The 17496-nt window shown below is 39.7% G+C and overlaps 1 protein-coding gene across 1 annotated transcript; it reads right to left on the bottom strand.

The window, feature by feature from the left end:
- Positions 1-63: 63 nt before the first annotated feature.
- LOC150083450 (uncharacterized) lies at positions 64-10429 on the bottom strand. The gene is made up of 6 exons (XM_090377296.1): positions 10215-10429; positions 9551-9603; positions 8156-8263; positions 3948-3983; positions 3391-3435; positions 64-211 (listed from the first exon to the last, which is right to left on the bottom strand). Exons 1-6 carry the CDS (start codon positions 10378-10380, stop codon positions 158-160), a joined length of 462 nt encoding a protein of 153 aa, XP_090233422.1. The 5' UTR covers positions 10381-10429; the 3' UTR covers positions 64-157.
- Between the last annotated feature and the right edge of the window lie 7067 nt (positions 10430-17496).

Genomic DNA, 17496 nt, shown 5'->3' with positions numbered 1-17496 from the left:
CAGTTCATTTATTCTCAGTCATAAAAATCAACACTAACTTTAAAGCATTGCAAATAATTTTATTTTAAAAATAGCGGTACATTATTTGATTATTGAAATAAAACAAAATGCTCTGTGAATTGTAGGATGGATTATCATGGCAAAGGAACTGTCAACATTATGAATGCTCCAATTCATTCTTTATATCCTCTTCAAGTTCTTTTTCACATTTCTGCAAAACAAATTGTACCGTTTGAATTTTTTTCCTATATTTTTTTAAAGGTAAACACGCAGTAACTTGGAATATGAATAGACAGGGCTGTAAATATTTGTAATTCAATTTTAGGGTTGACAAATTATATTAAGATATATTGTTTTTCCACACGATTCATATTTGTGCTAAACAACACCATTTAAAATCATGAATTAACTATTTTTGTGTGGGGAAACTTCCCATTGTAATAAATTGCCTTCAACAGGAATCAGTAGATTTAATTGATACGAAATTTATTCATTAAACAGACCGTTATTATCATTGATTTAAAGTATTATTATTGGTGAGGTGCATCAGTCAATGTCTAAGGAATGCTTTAAATGAGTTTATATCAACAAATTCAAATGTTACACAACTGGTGTTCGCTTAGTGAATACCGTACGCTTACCCAATGGTACCAAGAGTGGTTCAGCCTGTTTTTATTTATTCTTAAAAGCATTTTCATTAGTTTCTTTATTGGTATATAAAATGTATTAATAATCTTATAGAATCTGTTATTTTGATACCTTAATATCTTATAAAATAACATCAAAACTTATATGTCAGTGTCTAAAATTTAATTTTCTAAGTTAGTAGGTGTCAGAATGAATATCCAGAAAATCAAACATCGTCCAGTAATCAATTTTTTGAACAAAGGGGACAAAAATGTTAAAAAATTCATGAAAGGGAAGAATCACCCACCCACTTATGCTATTCTTGCCAAATGGTTGGGATAGTTCAAAATACGTGAGTCAGTTGAGGATGATCCAGAGTCTGGTCAGTCATCTGAAGAGATCAGTTCTTAAATAATTGCCATCGTTGAAGAATAGAATTTCAAAAATAGAGGAATTAAAGTGTCTGAACTTGAAAATGTACTTAACATTTCCCATTGAAGTATTTTAATATTAAAGCATGAGCATTTGGGAATATCCAAAGTTTGTTCAAGATGGATTCCCAGAAACCTGTCCATTCACCACAAACATCGGAAGATAGTCATCAATAATGAATTTAAAATTTAGAATTGTATTTTTTATCCCGTTTTGCGACTGGTGATGAAACTTGGTTGCATTCTTATGATTGTGAATCCTAATTAGACAGCATGCAGTGGGTTCTTCAACCTCTGAAGATTCGAACCCAACAATCAGTAGGAAAAGTGGTGTCATCAGTTTTCTGGAATAACAAAGGACTCTTATTAATTAACTACTTTTCATCTAGAACCACAATAACGGAGGAATATTTTACCAGCATTATGCCAAAGCTAAAAGTTGCAAATCAGGAATAATGGACAAGCAAAGATGAGCCATTGGGTTTTGCTTCTCCATGGTAATGCACTCGTGCATAAAAGCACTGTTACACAGGGTAAAATCCGTGAATGGCGATTTGGACTATTAAGCTAGACCCGTAGAGCTCAAGTGGGTATTATATTCCGGATACTCATTTTAAAGATGATGAAAAATTAAAATCAGCTGTGGAAACTGATTTAATGCCCACACTGACGATTTTTTTTGAAGATTAAGCTCTTTGCATATTTTAAATACATAAGCTTTTTAACTTGAGGTAGGGCATTAAAAAAAATACATGGATTTTTGCACCTGTCTTTTATACTCCGAACTCAGCACGGACTATAAAAGACAGTTAATGATCATTCAGAGTAGAACCAGTCCAAACTAAAGCATACAAGGTTTAATGGACCAGTTAGCCTGTGTATGATAGGACATTCCTTAATGATTAATAGGATATGAGACAGACACTGTGAAAAAAAAATAGCTGTTCTAGTTGAATGGTGGAAAGGATGGTGAGTGCCAATAGGCTAGTTAAAATGGATATTGCCAATGACCTATTGGCGCTCACTGGAACAAAATACAGAAACCCAAATATATAAACTGAAAAGCAAAGTGATATACTCCCGAAACCGGAAACGAATAGTGGATATCCAAGTTAGCCCAGCACTTCATGGTAATCTCAAAATATTAAGAACTTACGATTTCTGCAGTCACAGAATTGCTGGTTTTTGAGGTCAACTGGTAAAATACGAGTCGATTAACAATCGCATTTCCTTTCCCACCAAGCCAGTGAGAAATGGTTGGTTGGTTTGTTGGTATGTTATTTAATGGCACAAGGGCTGCTAAGGCCATATTGTGCCTTAGCAGCCCTGATTTTATTCCGTAGTGCAATTACCAGCCAGTAAGAAATAGACAACAACATACGGCAAAAGCTTTATGGGGCAATGAGCATGAATATGTAGTGGTGGCGAGGGGCGGAATATTTGTTGTTCGATCTGTAGGCTCATCTGATTCAAGCGTTTGCTAATGATGACCTTATGATGGAAAGTAAGGTTAAAGATTTCTTGGATGAATTAATATCATGTGTAATTCTCGTCAGAAGACAAAACTGTCTGCAGCCTGTTCGAAAATTACCGTTCCTCAAGCTCATTTACCCGGATTCTCCAGAGAGTGGATAATACGCACGATCTGCTTTAGACCAGTGCAAACAACAATTGTCTAGTAGATCGTCAAATTTCACTGACTCCGATACAACTTATTCAAACTCAATTATCTGGCTATTCATTGCTGATTGTGGCAAGTGACGCACCAATATCTTGTCTTCCTATTTTGCAATAACATATGCCACACTGACACTCCAATGGTTCTGCCTCCTGTTTATGTTTAATTCCATGTATATCCTCTTTTTACTGACATACAATTGTTAGCCTGTTCCAGCAGAAATTGTTAGACTGTTCCTAAAGTATTTTAGAATGAAGCAGTTTTTCTGACACAGAATGTAATTTGTAAAAAAGTCGGACCTCACACCCTTCTCTTCTTCCTTCTCTTCCCATACTTCACCAAGGACCTGGCGGATATGTAAGTCACAGAGGTGACCGCTTTGGGGAGGAATCATTTAAGGACCCCCCCCCCCATTTTAAGCCCTGGAATAGCTTTATGACACTTCTTACCCACGGGACACACATTCATAGGTGGAACGTCGTTGTCGGATCTGCATGCCATGGAATTCATGTTGTTGCCTGCGCTTGGATAGGCTCAACACGTTATTAAATAGGCAGTCATATTTTAACTTTCACGGAGTATATTTTGAAGTACATTCATATATCTCAATACACAACTGTATTTTAATATCTGTACAGAATACAAAATACTTACTATGGCTTCAGTTTGGTTTAATACATGTGCCTGTTGTTCGTGCGTCTGAAATTGATAAAGGAATGATAGTCTCACAATGAAAGAACAAATAAACAAGTAAATACTATAAAAGGAGCTATTCTATAAAATAACTACAATAAATTACAAATTCGGTTCCCATCGATTACTAAGGAAATCTTTACTTAAAAGTATAATAAACAACATCGATTTTATAATAATCGGCTTTTAAGAAAGCGCCGATTTCCAATTCGGAATTAACCTTGAAAGCCAAACTATTCTTGCTGAATAAAGATAAACAAAATGAAGGATTTTACTTATGTTGTTTTTTGGGAAGTTGACTTTTATTAATTAGTTGTTAGGCATTAATAAATCAATTTGATTTTTCTGCACATGCTTACAAACTTTGCCGAGAATAAATACATTCGTATTTAAGGCAGGAATCATGTTGAGAGAATAAATACATTCGTATTTATTCTCTCAACATGATTCCTGCCTTATACATCAATTTTGTTCGATTGGCGAAAACGTTGGATAAAATGTAGAATTAATATACTCACCGGGGGGCCAAACTTAGCTCTAAAGCAATCCACAATCTGCAAATAACATAGAAGGTTAAAAGACATACAGATATTTTTAGTAACTATATATATTGTATTTTTATTTTATGGGGAATCGTATCATAGAATTATAATACGAGACACCAAGATAGATCTATGGAAAATGCATAGATGAAGTATATTATATATATACAAAGGATAAAATTGTAGTTAAGCAATGAACGACCCACTGTCTAAAAGAAAACTTCTTAGAATCTAATCTAAAACTGTTCCCTCTGTAATTTGAATTTATGGTCCCTAGTTCTGGAATTCTTTATAATAGGGAATATTCCGCCTTCGTTCGTTCTACTAACCCTCTCAGAGCCTCGTAAACCTCAATCAGGTTCTCTCTCCGGTGCCTGGTTGCCAAGTTCTACGGAGCTTGGCAACATAATCAAAGGCTTTCCTCGTACTGAAGCCCTTTAGCTGACCTCAACATACGAGTTGCCATTTTTTGACCCATTAAAGAAGCTCAATGTCGTTTTTCAGTTGAGATCTCCATACTTGGACACAATATTCCAAATGCAGTCTTACAATTGGCTTATAAAATATACATGTAATTTCTTTATCTCCACAGGATAATTTTCGATAAATCATCGATAGGATCCATAACTCCCAGATCCCACTCGTCCTCTACTGTTTTTAATTCGACCCCACCAAATGCATAATTTATATTGGAGTTGCTGTTTCCTGAGTGTAAGACCTTGCATTTTGCTGCACTAAAACATAGCTACCACTTTTCTGACCATTCTTGAAGTCTCTTCAAGTCATCCTGAATGAGCGCTGCTTCGCACTGATCATTAACAACTCTCTGAATCTTTATGTCATCGACAAATTTTGGCGTCACACCCTTTATCGATGTCGTCAATGAACATTTATTTATTATTAACATAAAATATACACACCATGCATAAATGAGCCTTGTTAAAGTGTATAACAGAGCAGAAAATACCACACTAAGATATAAATATTGTACATTACCATAGAAATAAAAACCATAATACACAATAATAGTTCATTTTCAACGAGATAAGTCCAATTGAAAGAAATAAAAATAGTTTACATTATTACATGACATCCTTAGTTCAGTATCTTGAAGATGATCGCTGAGAGCAGGCAATAGTGGAGACATCATCGCACACAGAATTGATGAGGAAATCTTTCTTCTTGAGCTCATCCGTCTACCAGCTAACCTACTCCCGATAGTACTGTGAAAATCTTTCCTGTCCACAGCCAAATTCATATTATACTTGTTCACCAGTGCCGTAGTTCTTGTAAAGAAACAATTCTTGATGTCTCTAACCTAGAGTTACTGATGTGGAATGTAGTCTTCTGTCTAGTAGCCACCTCTGAAACGCGCAGATCAATGTGGCATAGATCTGGCAGGTAGGTAAAACCAGAGATGTGATACAGCTGTTTTAGATCCAGTATAGTTCGCTGAGTTTCCAGAGATTGAAGCTTGAAGTAGCAACAGAGATTGAAACTTGAATTAGGAACAGAGATTCGGGTAGAAAATTCGGTGATAAAATATAGGATTACTTTTGGAAAGATAATGGATGTATTTCATTTGCAGCGATTCTATTTGCTGTATCAAATGTTGATAATGTGGGTTCCATATAGGAGTAGAGAATATCAGTATAGGAAGTAGAATATCAGAAACTACATAGTGTTTGGGGACGGGGCGATACCGGTGGTTGCCCACAACTGCGCAATTAGCACTCTTGTGAAGTACAGTATACATTACTCTGTAAAAGCCAGACAGAAGTATTCTGTGTGATATGAGAGAAGTATTATGTTGGGTTCTGTTGTAGTGGTCTGGCTTTTAGCCGCAGGACCCCTGATGGGATATCACTTTGCCCACACACACCGCAAGGAGGTAAATCAGGATGCCCATTATTCTCCAGCTGGTCTCCGCCAGGGTCGCCTGAGCTTCCTGGACGATGACCAAGTTAAAAAAAAAACTGTCATACAACTGTCCCGTCACGGCCAAAGGCCAGAGGCTCACATCAGAATTAAATAATTAATTAATTATGTACACAACGAATAAAAAGTAATAATTAAAAATAATTACATGTTATTATGAATCCTTACTGCAGTATTAACTATATTTACATGCATGCTGCATCACGTAAGGTTAAATTTACAATAATATACACGAATGGCATCCATGCATTCTCTATGGAGATGCATTGATGCGCTCTTGTTTAAAGATGCGTGAGTATGTGAGGCTTTGCCCCCACAGGGAGCAAACGAGTTTTGTCGTAGCACAGGAGAACTTGGCATGAAGAGGTATATTCCATGAAGGTTAATGATGTGCTTTTGGATAGGTGGTAGAAGAGCCCACATTAGATCATATCCAGGTCAAAAGAGAGAGAGCCTGCCAGCACCCGAATAGCATGGATTCTGACAGTACGGTAGGCCCGGATAATAGTAAGGAGGATGGATCTTTGAATCGTTTCGAGCTGCTTTCTGTTTACTGCTAACAGATACAACAGTGGCCCAAGAACCGATCCATTCACCAATCTGCAGAACGTTCATTAATCACAACCCTTGCAGTCCATCTTGCAGTCCATCTTAGATTCTTTCCAGTAATCTCAATATTGTTGCAACTGATACAGTAATTGCTCAGAAGTGACTAAGTCAAATAGCTTTCTAAAATCCAAATAAACTATGTCGAAATTGTTGCCTACATCTAGCAAAAAGTTCAAATTATTATATTAGGGTTATCCGAAATAGATTACACGAAACCGTATTTTTGTATGTAAATGCGTGTCTTCCTGATCGGCTTGCCTGTACATCTAACACATGAGTAACTGTGTAAATATAGCTAAGTGAGGCAAATATGATTTTCCCCTTAACACAACCATGCTCTGTGCCCTTCAAACGCCATCTCTATCTCTCACATTTCCATGGTGTTAGAGGAAACACAAGCGAAATACTATTTGGGGTTTGTGTGTGAGCTTATAGATTTCCAAAAATGTATGATGGTTGATGCACATTTAGTAGGTAGTATAGTACAGAGAAGGACTGCACTTGTTAAGTGCAGTACAAATACTAGCATAATTCAAGGCTTTAACGAATGCAAAAAAGTCCGATAAGCATCTACCAGCAAAAGTAACTGTATCGGAAAATGTAAGATGACTGAGGTAGTTGAGTGCTTGAGCGTATTATCAAATGTAATTTTCGACAAATGGCAGAAATGTTAATCTTTTCACTTAATGCGAGACCATCGCAAGGCATCAGTACCCGAATTTTGCAAAAACCCCTAAAAGCAAGCACTACGACTGAACAAAACCTTTATGGTTGCCACTGATCTAAGACACTAACCGTAAAATATGATAACTTTGGTTCCAGGAACTCGAAAGACGGTAACAGGTTGACTGGAGAGAAGTCTTGTGGTAGGTTCGCGTCTCGATTTCCGCTTTTCATAATCGACGGAGTAGTGAACATATGGAGGAAACCACATGAGGCACTGGAACCATCCTAATGATAATATATACCAACAGTATTTTCTCCTTCTGAAGCAGGAGTTTTTGCAATACGTTTTTGTAAACATTCTGTGTGATTACCATGAACATTGTATGCTGGAGGAATGCTGTTGCAAAGAACATACAGTCAATGCAACTCATCTTTCCAAATATCGCTGTTTCATCTATTTGATGTAATACTCGGCTACGGAGCACCATTGTCCTGACACCGTTGTGCAGCATTTTGCTGGAATTCTTAAAGGTTACTTCAAACGGTAGTTTATTTGGCCAATGTCAGCCGGTTGCAGGAGGAATTCCGATCATTGGATGTCACTGCAAAAACGTCAATGGAGTTATTCATTTTCTCTGAGATTTCCTCTGGCCAGAAATCACTAAATCGATTGTGATGCACATGGTTATTTTAAATCGTTTCGAGCGCTGAAGATACTATGATTTCTGCTCTTTGGTGTGTTGTGTATACTGCAATGAAATAGTAAAGGAGAACCCCTGTACCTGAGTTGTGAAGAAGCACAGCCAGTTCTGTTCTTAGGTGTGGATTTAATTTTCAAATAAACGTTTTCTTGGTATAGGAAATAGCATTGATTACAAAAATGCAAGGAAGTTTAAAATACGTAACAGAACTAAGTAATTTTAACATAGGTAACTTCAGAAATATATATATATTTGTTTTATTTTGCATACCTCCTTGACAATGGGACCTTCTTCGCATGCACTGTTCACAAATGCCATAAACTTATCTTCTTCGTCCAAAAAATGTTCTTCTAGACACAGGTCTGAAAATTCTCGTATCTAAGAAAGAGTGAAAATGCGAAATTTACTTATATTTCATAATCTGTTAGGTATCCTTGGGATGACAATGCAAACGAAAATTATCCAAAACATTAGCACAATTATTCGAACCATAACACACACCTTTTTCCAACAACAGCGAACCAAAAAAATACTCTAGTACAAGCTTAAGTCAAAAATAATACTGTAGTACAAGTGCAACCCGCAGTGAAATTCACTTCAAGAAGCACCATCTTCGTTAGACTCGAGGGAAAACTACAATGCTTTCTCACACTATGCCAACAAAGTATTCAAAAGAAGAAATCAGTTGATGCTGAACAACACCGCATAACCCTGAATGAATTCTCCTGGATATTCTGTGTCTTTACAGAAGATATACCTGCCTTTTCCACACGGACTTGACAAACACTGGATTACATCTGACAATCTTTGATACCCACATAGACAGCACTCGCTAACCATATTAATTGTGCTTACCAACTGGGACACTCCACTACAAATATTGATCCACAAAGATATTGACCTGAGGCTTCGCCACTTATAATGATACACCCGGACTGACTGCTCTTTGGACTGGAATTTTGATCCACTTCATCTCACCCGGACTTGTCAACTGCTGACCCCTACCTCCACGGGTGAGAACTCTGCATGAACTACTCTCCCCTGCTTATGCAACGAACCAGCTGAGTTGGGATCTTTGCTGGTTCTGATGCTTGGCTCAGAGCCGGAAGATAGACAACCCTCCCAGAGACCAGTTGACCTTGATTGCCTGAACTGGGACTCTTCTGCCTACCTCTTCGGAGGTAGGATTAACGGACACCACTGTCCAGACTTTCTTTGCTTTCACTTTCCTTCATTGACCTTGTAACGTCTACTTTTCTTGGGGATGTCTCCTTCTTTCTTCCCCTACCTTTCTATCTACTCTCCCCCATCCATTTTACCCCACTGTTCACCGTTTCCACTTCTGTCAGTGTTTCTTTTGGACTTCTCCAGAATTTTCTGGAAAGTCCGGTGCGAGACCCGTTCTGTATAGTTTCTGGCGCGCCTCCACCTGGCTACGAAGTCGCCACGTGCCGGCACACTACACTTGCAAACCTACATTACACTTACACACCCGACTTCGGAATTTGCCTAGAATAGAGGATACAGCGCATATGGGAGAAACCCTAGAGACCGCAAAAAAGGAAAAGAAACACACAAAAATAAAACAGCAACATTCCTTTCACGAGAAATATTTAGCAACGATAGTATATGTAGTTAAATTGAGAAAATTGAAGTTATTCTTACTTGTCCATGCAATAGATTAAGACATGCGGCAGCCCTCTTTCTGAAATCATCTCCTAAACGTAAAATAAACACAAATCATGTGAATTGCTGTGCCCAATAATGTATTATTTTTGTATGCTTATGTTATGCAGTTCGAAAAAAATCTGTCATGGTAGAGCCCCCTAAGATCTAACTTATATATCCAAACTGCTTGTTCTATGGCCGATCTATCCATTTTACTGGACGAGAAATCCGAGTTTTCTGAATTATACAAGTTACCAGACATTAATTAATATCCAATAAAATAGAAATTATGTATCTGCGTATTACGTTATTAGACTCGTTAGCATATATGCATAATGTGCCTATTGTGTTCACCCTGCTCTTTCACCTGTTTGTCCGTCTACATGTAATAACTATGCTCCTAGCAGACGAAGTTTCAAAAAAATTTATATTTAAGTTTTTTTTAAAAGATATGTCGTCCATTATTCTACATTTATATTCTTATAAATGATGTGATCTGTTCACAACGCTTTACAAAAAAGCTCTGAAATAACACTGCTTAGCTAAGCCAGGATTTATATCCTTATCTAATCAACCCAAAACCTCTCTCAGAATATATTTCCTAAAAAATGCATGGATCGACTAATATTATAAGAGGAATTGCATATAAACTGGCACTTACGACATAGCAGAGTGATAGTGGGAATGGATCTTTTGCGGACATTGTACATTTCTTCACTGGATTTTGATTCATCAGAGTCTTCCTTCGACTCTTTCGAATCTGAAAGTATTCCGGTTACACAGAAGAAAACCGCTAAGATGACCAAAACAAGAAATTTGTACTGCATCTTTCTAAGCACGACTTTTCTGGAAAATACTAAAGTACTCGCTGTCGCTTTTATAAACGAAGGCAGTAAATGGGTTCCTTATAAATTATTAATTGCTTGTTATTTTTATCAGTAGAATACCATTTCCTCAGTTTCGTTTACGGAAATGAGAAGTTTCAAGGTGAATACGTACTTTGAAGGGCAGGGATTTAATAAAGTGCTCCAATAACATCCGGAATTTCAAATCGTTTTTATCTCATGGAACCAGCATCGGTTGAGTAGCCAAATGAAAGTAGAGATAACCATCATATTTTCGAATAAACGTGACTTTCTAAATGCAAATTGACCTGCTGTGTCCCTCCTCGAACAAACACTCCGGTGTCCCACCTCCAACATACTGGACATACGCCATTTAATAAATAAATAAATCTTTATTCCCATTTCAGCAAGTTGTCAGGATTTACAAAGTAAATAAAAAGAATCAGCAAAACAAAAACAAACACAAAAAACAGAGAATACTGTACTTTCCTGTAGAGATAGGAAGGTAAAATATAATGATTTTGTGCTCAGGGGCTACTTCACAGTCCTGGAGGACTGTGACAGATGTACGTAATCCATCTACATTCAACACTTGCTGTTGAATGGCTCAGTCCACACAGTTGTGATGACAGCAGATTGCAATGAGAAACACATGACGTCTATAGCCTGTGTTGGTGGAAAATCGATTGAAATCATCATCGAGTCCTTAGATTCTGTCAAGCATCTGATTTGATGGGAAATAATCCGATAAAGCAAGCCTGCTGGAATGCACAGCTAAAGCTGGCGTTGATCTTAGACACGTGGGGACGTGCAATGAACATAAGCACCATATATTGGTTCCGAAGTAATGCTGGTGGCCATTTTTGTGGTGAAAACAAGTCCTGGTCATCAACCAAGTTTGGTCGCCACTTTAGCCCCAGTTATTGTCCCATTGCTGTTGTTCGTTGGAGGGGGAGAATTAATTTGTGGGTGGCCCAATATACCAACCAGTATTCTTTTGTATAAATGTACTTCAGGTTAGCGTAGGCATCGGATGCCCAAATTTCAGTTCCGTACAGGATTACAGCATAGAAGAAACTGGTTATTGCCAACTACCTTAGGCTCACGGACGTGGATGCGCCTTCGCTAGCCAGCGCATTCAACGGAATTTATTAAGTGTTTTTTAAATGCGATTATGAAATTGTAATTTAGGGTCGAAGACTGTTCCTAAGTCGGTTTGCATGGGCAGGTTTATTATCTGGAATCCATCAATTGGAGGTACGGTATGTGTTGACTTGTTTTGCAGTGAAATGATAATCTGTGTAGATTTAGATGAGTTGATGGAAAGCCTGAAGAATTTAAGGCAGTTTTCGAAGTAGCTGAGATTTGCGCAAATTTCAACGTTGACATCTGCCACCTTGCCTGCAGGACTGATCCGATTTAGTATTTTTAAATCATCGGCGTAGCATATGACGTTGGGTCTGTTTTCAATGAAGGATGCCATGACGGCTGCGAATAAAATTCCAGAAATTATCCTCCCACTTCAAATACCCCTGCATGATGGTTCTTTTTACCGGATGATCGTTTGCCTGAAGGATTAGGAAACAGACTGGAACATTAATAATAACATAATATTAATACTAAAATCCAGGAATAACGGTTAGGCTAGGAAAGAGAACAGGTTACGAATTGGATAATCACATATCGCCAACTTAATTTGGTTAAAATATATTCCATTTATTGAACGTTTAAGATGTACACTGAGTTGGTTTTGCATAAGTAACATCTATCTAATACCATCATGAGGCTACCTCTCGCCCATAATACAGTCCGCACACGTCTTGGTGTGGGACACCACAGAACACCTTGCAACACCATGTATTCACAAGGTGACGCAGGGTGTTCCGTGGTAGCGCTACGCATGGTTTACCCAATGTGTTCGCCAATGCCCGCACGTTGTTTGGTGGAAGGTCATAATATCGAATGTCCTTTTCTAATAGGTCCCAAATGTGCATAATTGGGTTGAGTTGAGAGCTCACAAAAAAGGATGTAAAATCATTATCATATTCCAATGGCATTACGCCTTGGCTTATTGATAGATGTCGGAGTTGTTCAGATACACTGTCATCATGAAGGGGTAGGGGATACTCGGTCGGCTAGGATAGAATGGTAAGCGTTCCCATCGAGCTGTTCATTACCGGTCAGCAGAGGACCCAGAACTGTGCCTCGAAAACAGTCCTCAAACCATAACACCACCGCATCCAGCCTGCCAAACGTATCCAGGTGCCATGGCTATTTGTTGGAACCTGTTCCCGGGGATCTATTCATCACTGCCATGGATCCATCACCTCAGTGTTCAAACATTTCTGGAGTCATAATGCCTTTTGTGTGTGTGTGTGTGTGTGTGTGTGTGTGTGTGTGTGTGTGTGTGTTTATTATGTTGTATAATTTCTTTTATGTAAACCCCTAGCTTGTAGCCGTGAAGTGAGTTGTATACAGCAATATGCCTTCTGTATATAAAGAGTTCTTCTTCTTCTTCTTCTTCCCAAGTGCGGATATGCTCATCAACATGATAGAGTTGGAAACGGGATTCATAAGACCACGCGACAAGCATAATCATGTCGGTGGTCCAGTGTTGTTGTTGATGTCCTCATGCAAGCATTTCCTTGTGTCTCGCAGTGAGCATGCGTTCCTTGGCGGCCAACCACTATCACAGCTTATACGAATTTATTACCGGCTCATAGTCCGTATGGATATTTATTTTACATTGTACTGGGTGGTTAGCTGACAGACTAGTTAGAGACTAGTAACGTCACAGAACGGGAACATTTAACCATGTTGGCTCTTCTCAGATACTGGCAACTGCACATCTTGTTCCATATTCCTTCCACATTCAAAGCCCAAAAGATTTCGACCCATTCTTCAACGCAGACCACCAACAATCGATGACCGAATGGCGAACTATAATCTTATATCAGCAGTTTCAGACGTTGGGCCTTCACCAGCTTCAAAGACCAGTTCATTCCTATAGGAGGTGTGGCTAATTCACAGTCGGAAAATGCGGACATTATACTACTCCAGGAGCCATATGTACACAAAAAGCTGGTCAGGGGCTATCCACTGCACTTCAAAATTTTTCAGACAGATGAGAATACCCCGTGGGCGGACATATTGAGCAGAAATCAGAACATCACGGCCACCACGATCACGTAGTTCTGCATGATCTGGGTCGCATGCGCGCATCTTATCACAGCCCTGGACGCTTTCTACCTGGTGGCGCTATACTGCCGACCAGGTGAAGGAATAACCTTCGCAATAAACTACTTACAACGACTTTTGAATATACTGCCTAACCAAAAAATTATTATCGGCGCTGATGTCGATTGCCGTTCGCCAGCATGGTATAGTGCTACACCAGACAGAAGAGGCACCACAAATGGCCAACTTGCAGAGGACTTCCCCATGGGCTCCCAGTTTACTGTTCTAAACCAGCCACATCATCTGCCAACTTATTTTAATACCCTGTGGAAGGCCTCGATCCACATCTCCCTCGCATCGAGAAATCTCGCTGGGTTCGTGACTGATTGGAGGGTCGAAGATTCGTGGACCACTTCAGAGTCATAACCTACAAGATAACAAGAATCCTAACAAGAACACCACCAGCCAAGCAGATGATAAACAGATACGCCATCACCAGTGCCAGCTGGGAGCTCTTCAGAAACCTACTGAGCGAAGCGGTGGAACGTAATCAAGGAAGTTTAGACACGAAAGTCGCCCGGACGTACTGCAATATAAGACAACTAAAATAATCAGAGATACAAGCAACGAAGCTATCAAAAAGAAGAACCCGTAACCTGGACACCATCCGGAAAAGAAAAGTAAGGAACGAACTTGGGAATGTTTAGGGACAACAACAACTGTAAATGATGACCCCTGGGGAACAGTCTACAGGGTTATTTTTTTGTTAGTTGTTGGCGCATCGGATTCTGTGGCCATAATGCACCTCCCAAAGTTTTTGCATTTTCTACTCTGATCCAAGCCCGAGGCGGGATTCGAACCGGCGACCTTTGGGTTGGCTGGCAGGCACTTTACCCACCCGGCTAGCCCGGTCGGCCTACAGGGTTATTGCCAACAAACTCCCTAGGGGAGAGGTAGTGACTACCACACGAACCCCGCAAGGTCAAATGACAACAATTTGGGAACAATCGGTGGACAACATCTTGAATGCCATATTCAAGAAACCGGCGGTCCCAACTCTACAAGAACAAAATCAGCTCTGCAAGAAAACGGGAACTACAACACACAAACCACGGAGTCCCCCTTCACCATGGAGGAGATCAGTGCTGCTGCCACCCGGATAAGAAACAGAAAATGTCTCGGCCTAGACATGACAGAACCAGAAATACTTAAAAAGTAATAGAATATTCCCGCAACTTCTATTGATCCTGTTCAACAGTTGCCTAGAGGTAGGGGAATTCTCAACAAAATGGAAAACGGCCAAAATAAAACTTATCATCAAGAGTCCAACTAAGAAATCGGAGTGCCCGAAATCCTACAGGCCTATCGCACTTATTTCAGTAGTTAGCAAATTGTTTGAAAAGCTACTGCAGAAACGAATCCTCCAACACTACGAAGCAGCTGGCCTCCCAGCACGGAATCAGTTTGGAATTAAACCGGGATCGTCCACAACAGAAGCCCTCAGAAACGTACTTAACAAGGTCAAAGAATGTGATAACAAGTATTTCCTCGTAATATCAATTGACTTTGCCGGGGCGTTCGACTCACTCTGGTGACCGAGCGTCCTGGGCAGACTCAGGGAAGTACCCATCAACCTCTATAAAGTCATAGAAACCTATCTCTCACAAAGAAAAATTGAAATAAACGCTCCATACAAAAAAATCGCAAGAACAGTACACAGAGGATGTCCACAGGGGTCTGTATTGGGCACACTCCTCTGGAACTTGGTATTTGATGAGTTCTTGAGAATGGACCTAGGAGCGGTGGGGATGCAGGCTTTTGCAGATGACCTGATTTTGACAGTGCAAGCAAACTCCAGAGCCCAATCGGAAATCCTAGCTAATCAGGCCCTGCAGATACACCAACAGCGGGCCAAGAAGAATTTATTAACGATGTCACCGACAAAGACATCTTCGGCGCTGCTTAAAAGAACCCTACAACTGAGACGACCACCCCATATTAAGATTGATAGGACAACTATTAAGTTCGCCAGTCAACTAAAATACCTGGGTGTCATACTAGACAATAACTTATCCTTCCAACTACAACTCAGATTCCTAAGAGAAAGACAAAAGATCAGAAACTACTCTACCATGGTAGCTAGGATCACAAGGCGAGACTGGGTTCTATCTGAGACCCCAGTTTGCGTTATACTACAAGACAACCTTCCTCCCAATAATTACATATGTTTCAGCAATTTGGAACGACAAAACTGCTTTGGTCGTAAATAAGAGAACCCTGTATGAAATTCAACGCACCATCCTGCTCACTACCACCCGCGCCTGCAGAACGGTGAGTAATCCAGCGCTGCAGGTGATAGCAGCAGTACTTCCACTTGGTCTTGAAATTGCAAGAACAAGACTCCTCTACTACTTATCAAAGGGAATAACCACCACTTTCCTGGAATTTACAATAGACCCAACAACCATAAGGCAGGAAAGATCCGGCTTCAGTCTCACCTGCTGCAGGGGTGATAGGACAGGTGGGCAGAAACAACCATAGGAGCCATGACCCACAAGTTCTTGCCGCAACTTGAAAAAAAATATCCAAAATCGCCTACTTGATTCTTTTCGGGGTTGCAAGCAACGTACTTGCTAACGGGACACGGCCCCTTCAAATCAAGGTTAAGAACTTCGCCCTTGTAGAGGACCCATGCTGTACACTTGGAGAGATCGAAACGTGGGACCACCTCATGTACGACTGTCCGCAATACGTGGATCTCAGATGCATCCTAATCACGAGTATAAGGTACCTTTCCAAAGGGCAAGAGTTTCACCTACTGAATTCAGAGGAGGAATACAGAGCCATAACCAACTTCGCTCAACTCGGTTCAAGAAGGAAAACGCTAAATGCAATACACCAGGAGTAAGAAAAAAAACCACCAGCCAGATAACAAATCAAAACATCCTTTCGGACACACCCCGGAATGATAATTATGTGGAAGATACTAGCTGTCTTTGCCTAGGAATAGTGACGGTACACTTCCTACAATGATACGAACCAACACTGGAATCAAGAAACCCTGCCTATGTACCAACAAATATGACACCTAAGTGAAACTGACAAATGTTCTAACCGAAGATAGGGAACGAAAGACAAAGACATTCAACCTGGACGGGACACTGTCCCATGAGAGACTACTACCACACATGAACTTATATGACTACACTACGACTGCTGCAGCCTCACTGTCATGTAGCCAAATAGCGATCTCTACCAGATCTCTTGCCTGGTACCTTTTATCCTCTCCCCGGCAGGGGGAGGAGGAGATGGTCTGTCTCCTCACTCCCGTGCCACCCCATATACTTCGCCTAGTGAGACATGGGCTTGGCTTACTGACCTGGGGTTGCCTTCCCTATCGACTCCATACTTCTGTCTTTCCCCCCATTCTTCAGTCTTCCCCCTACTCTGACTAATACACCCCACGCAACTAATAAAAATTAACGATTTATAAATTGAAACCTGAACCACATTAACCTCTCCTAGCTTTTTATAACCTTAAGTGTCCCCCGTTTTTTTTCTTTAGGTCCTAGCCACCGAAATCTCAGGAAATTAGGTGGCAGGACCTGCCAGAGTATAAATATGTGTCAAACTCGGCGCTTTACTAAAGGTTTCTGAAATAAATGTCTTTGAAACTTCTTTTACTTGAAAATAAGCTGCCATCTGTTTCGTAAAACTCATGAAAGCTGTGAAATTTTCCCGACTATCTCTCCACAGTGAATCAAGACATTTCTCTACCCTGATTTCGTGTCTTCTTAAAATAAACATCCCTTTTCTGGAAACTACTCTTTTTAGCCAGTTCATTTATTCTCGGTGATAAATGAAGCAACACTAACTATAATTCATTGCTGATAATTTTATTTACAAAAAAAGCAATACATT

Source organism: Mastigoproctus giganteus, chromosome 7 (assembly GCF_048544385.1).
Source record: "Mastigoproctus giganteus isolate SK-2022 chromosome 7, ASM4854438v1, whole genome shotgun sequence".
In the NCBI taxonomy this organism is placed as follows: Eukaryota; Metazoa; Arthropoda; class Arachnida; order Uropygi; family Thelyphonidae; genus Mastigoproctus; species Mastigoproctus giganteus.
This window is presented reverse-complemented; position numbering and strand designations above follow the sequence as displayed.

Coding starts and splice junctions, on each gene's coding strand:
- LOC150083450 (XM_090377296.1), bottom strand. CDS start 10,380: ATGCAGTACAAATTTCTTGTTTTGGTCATCTTAGCGGTTTTCTTCTGT. Junction 3,436..3,947: donor GAGCTAAGTTTGGCCCCCCG/GTGAGTATATTA, acceptor TATCAATTTCAG/ACGCACGAACAACAGGCACA. Junction 212..3,390: donor TAAACCAAACTGAAGCCATA/GTAAGTATTTTG, acceptor TTTGTTTTGCAG/AAATGTGAAAAAGAACTTGA.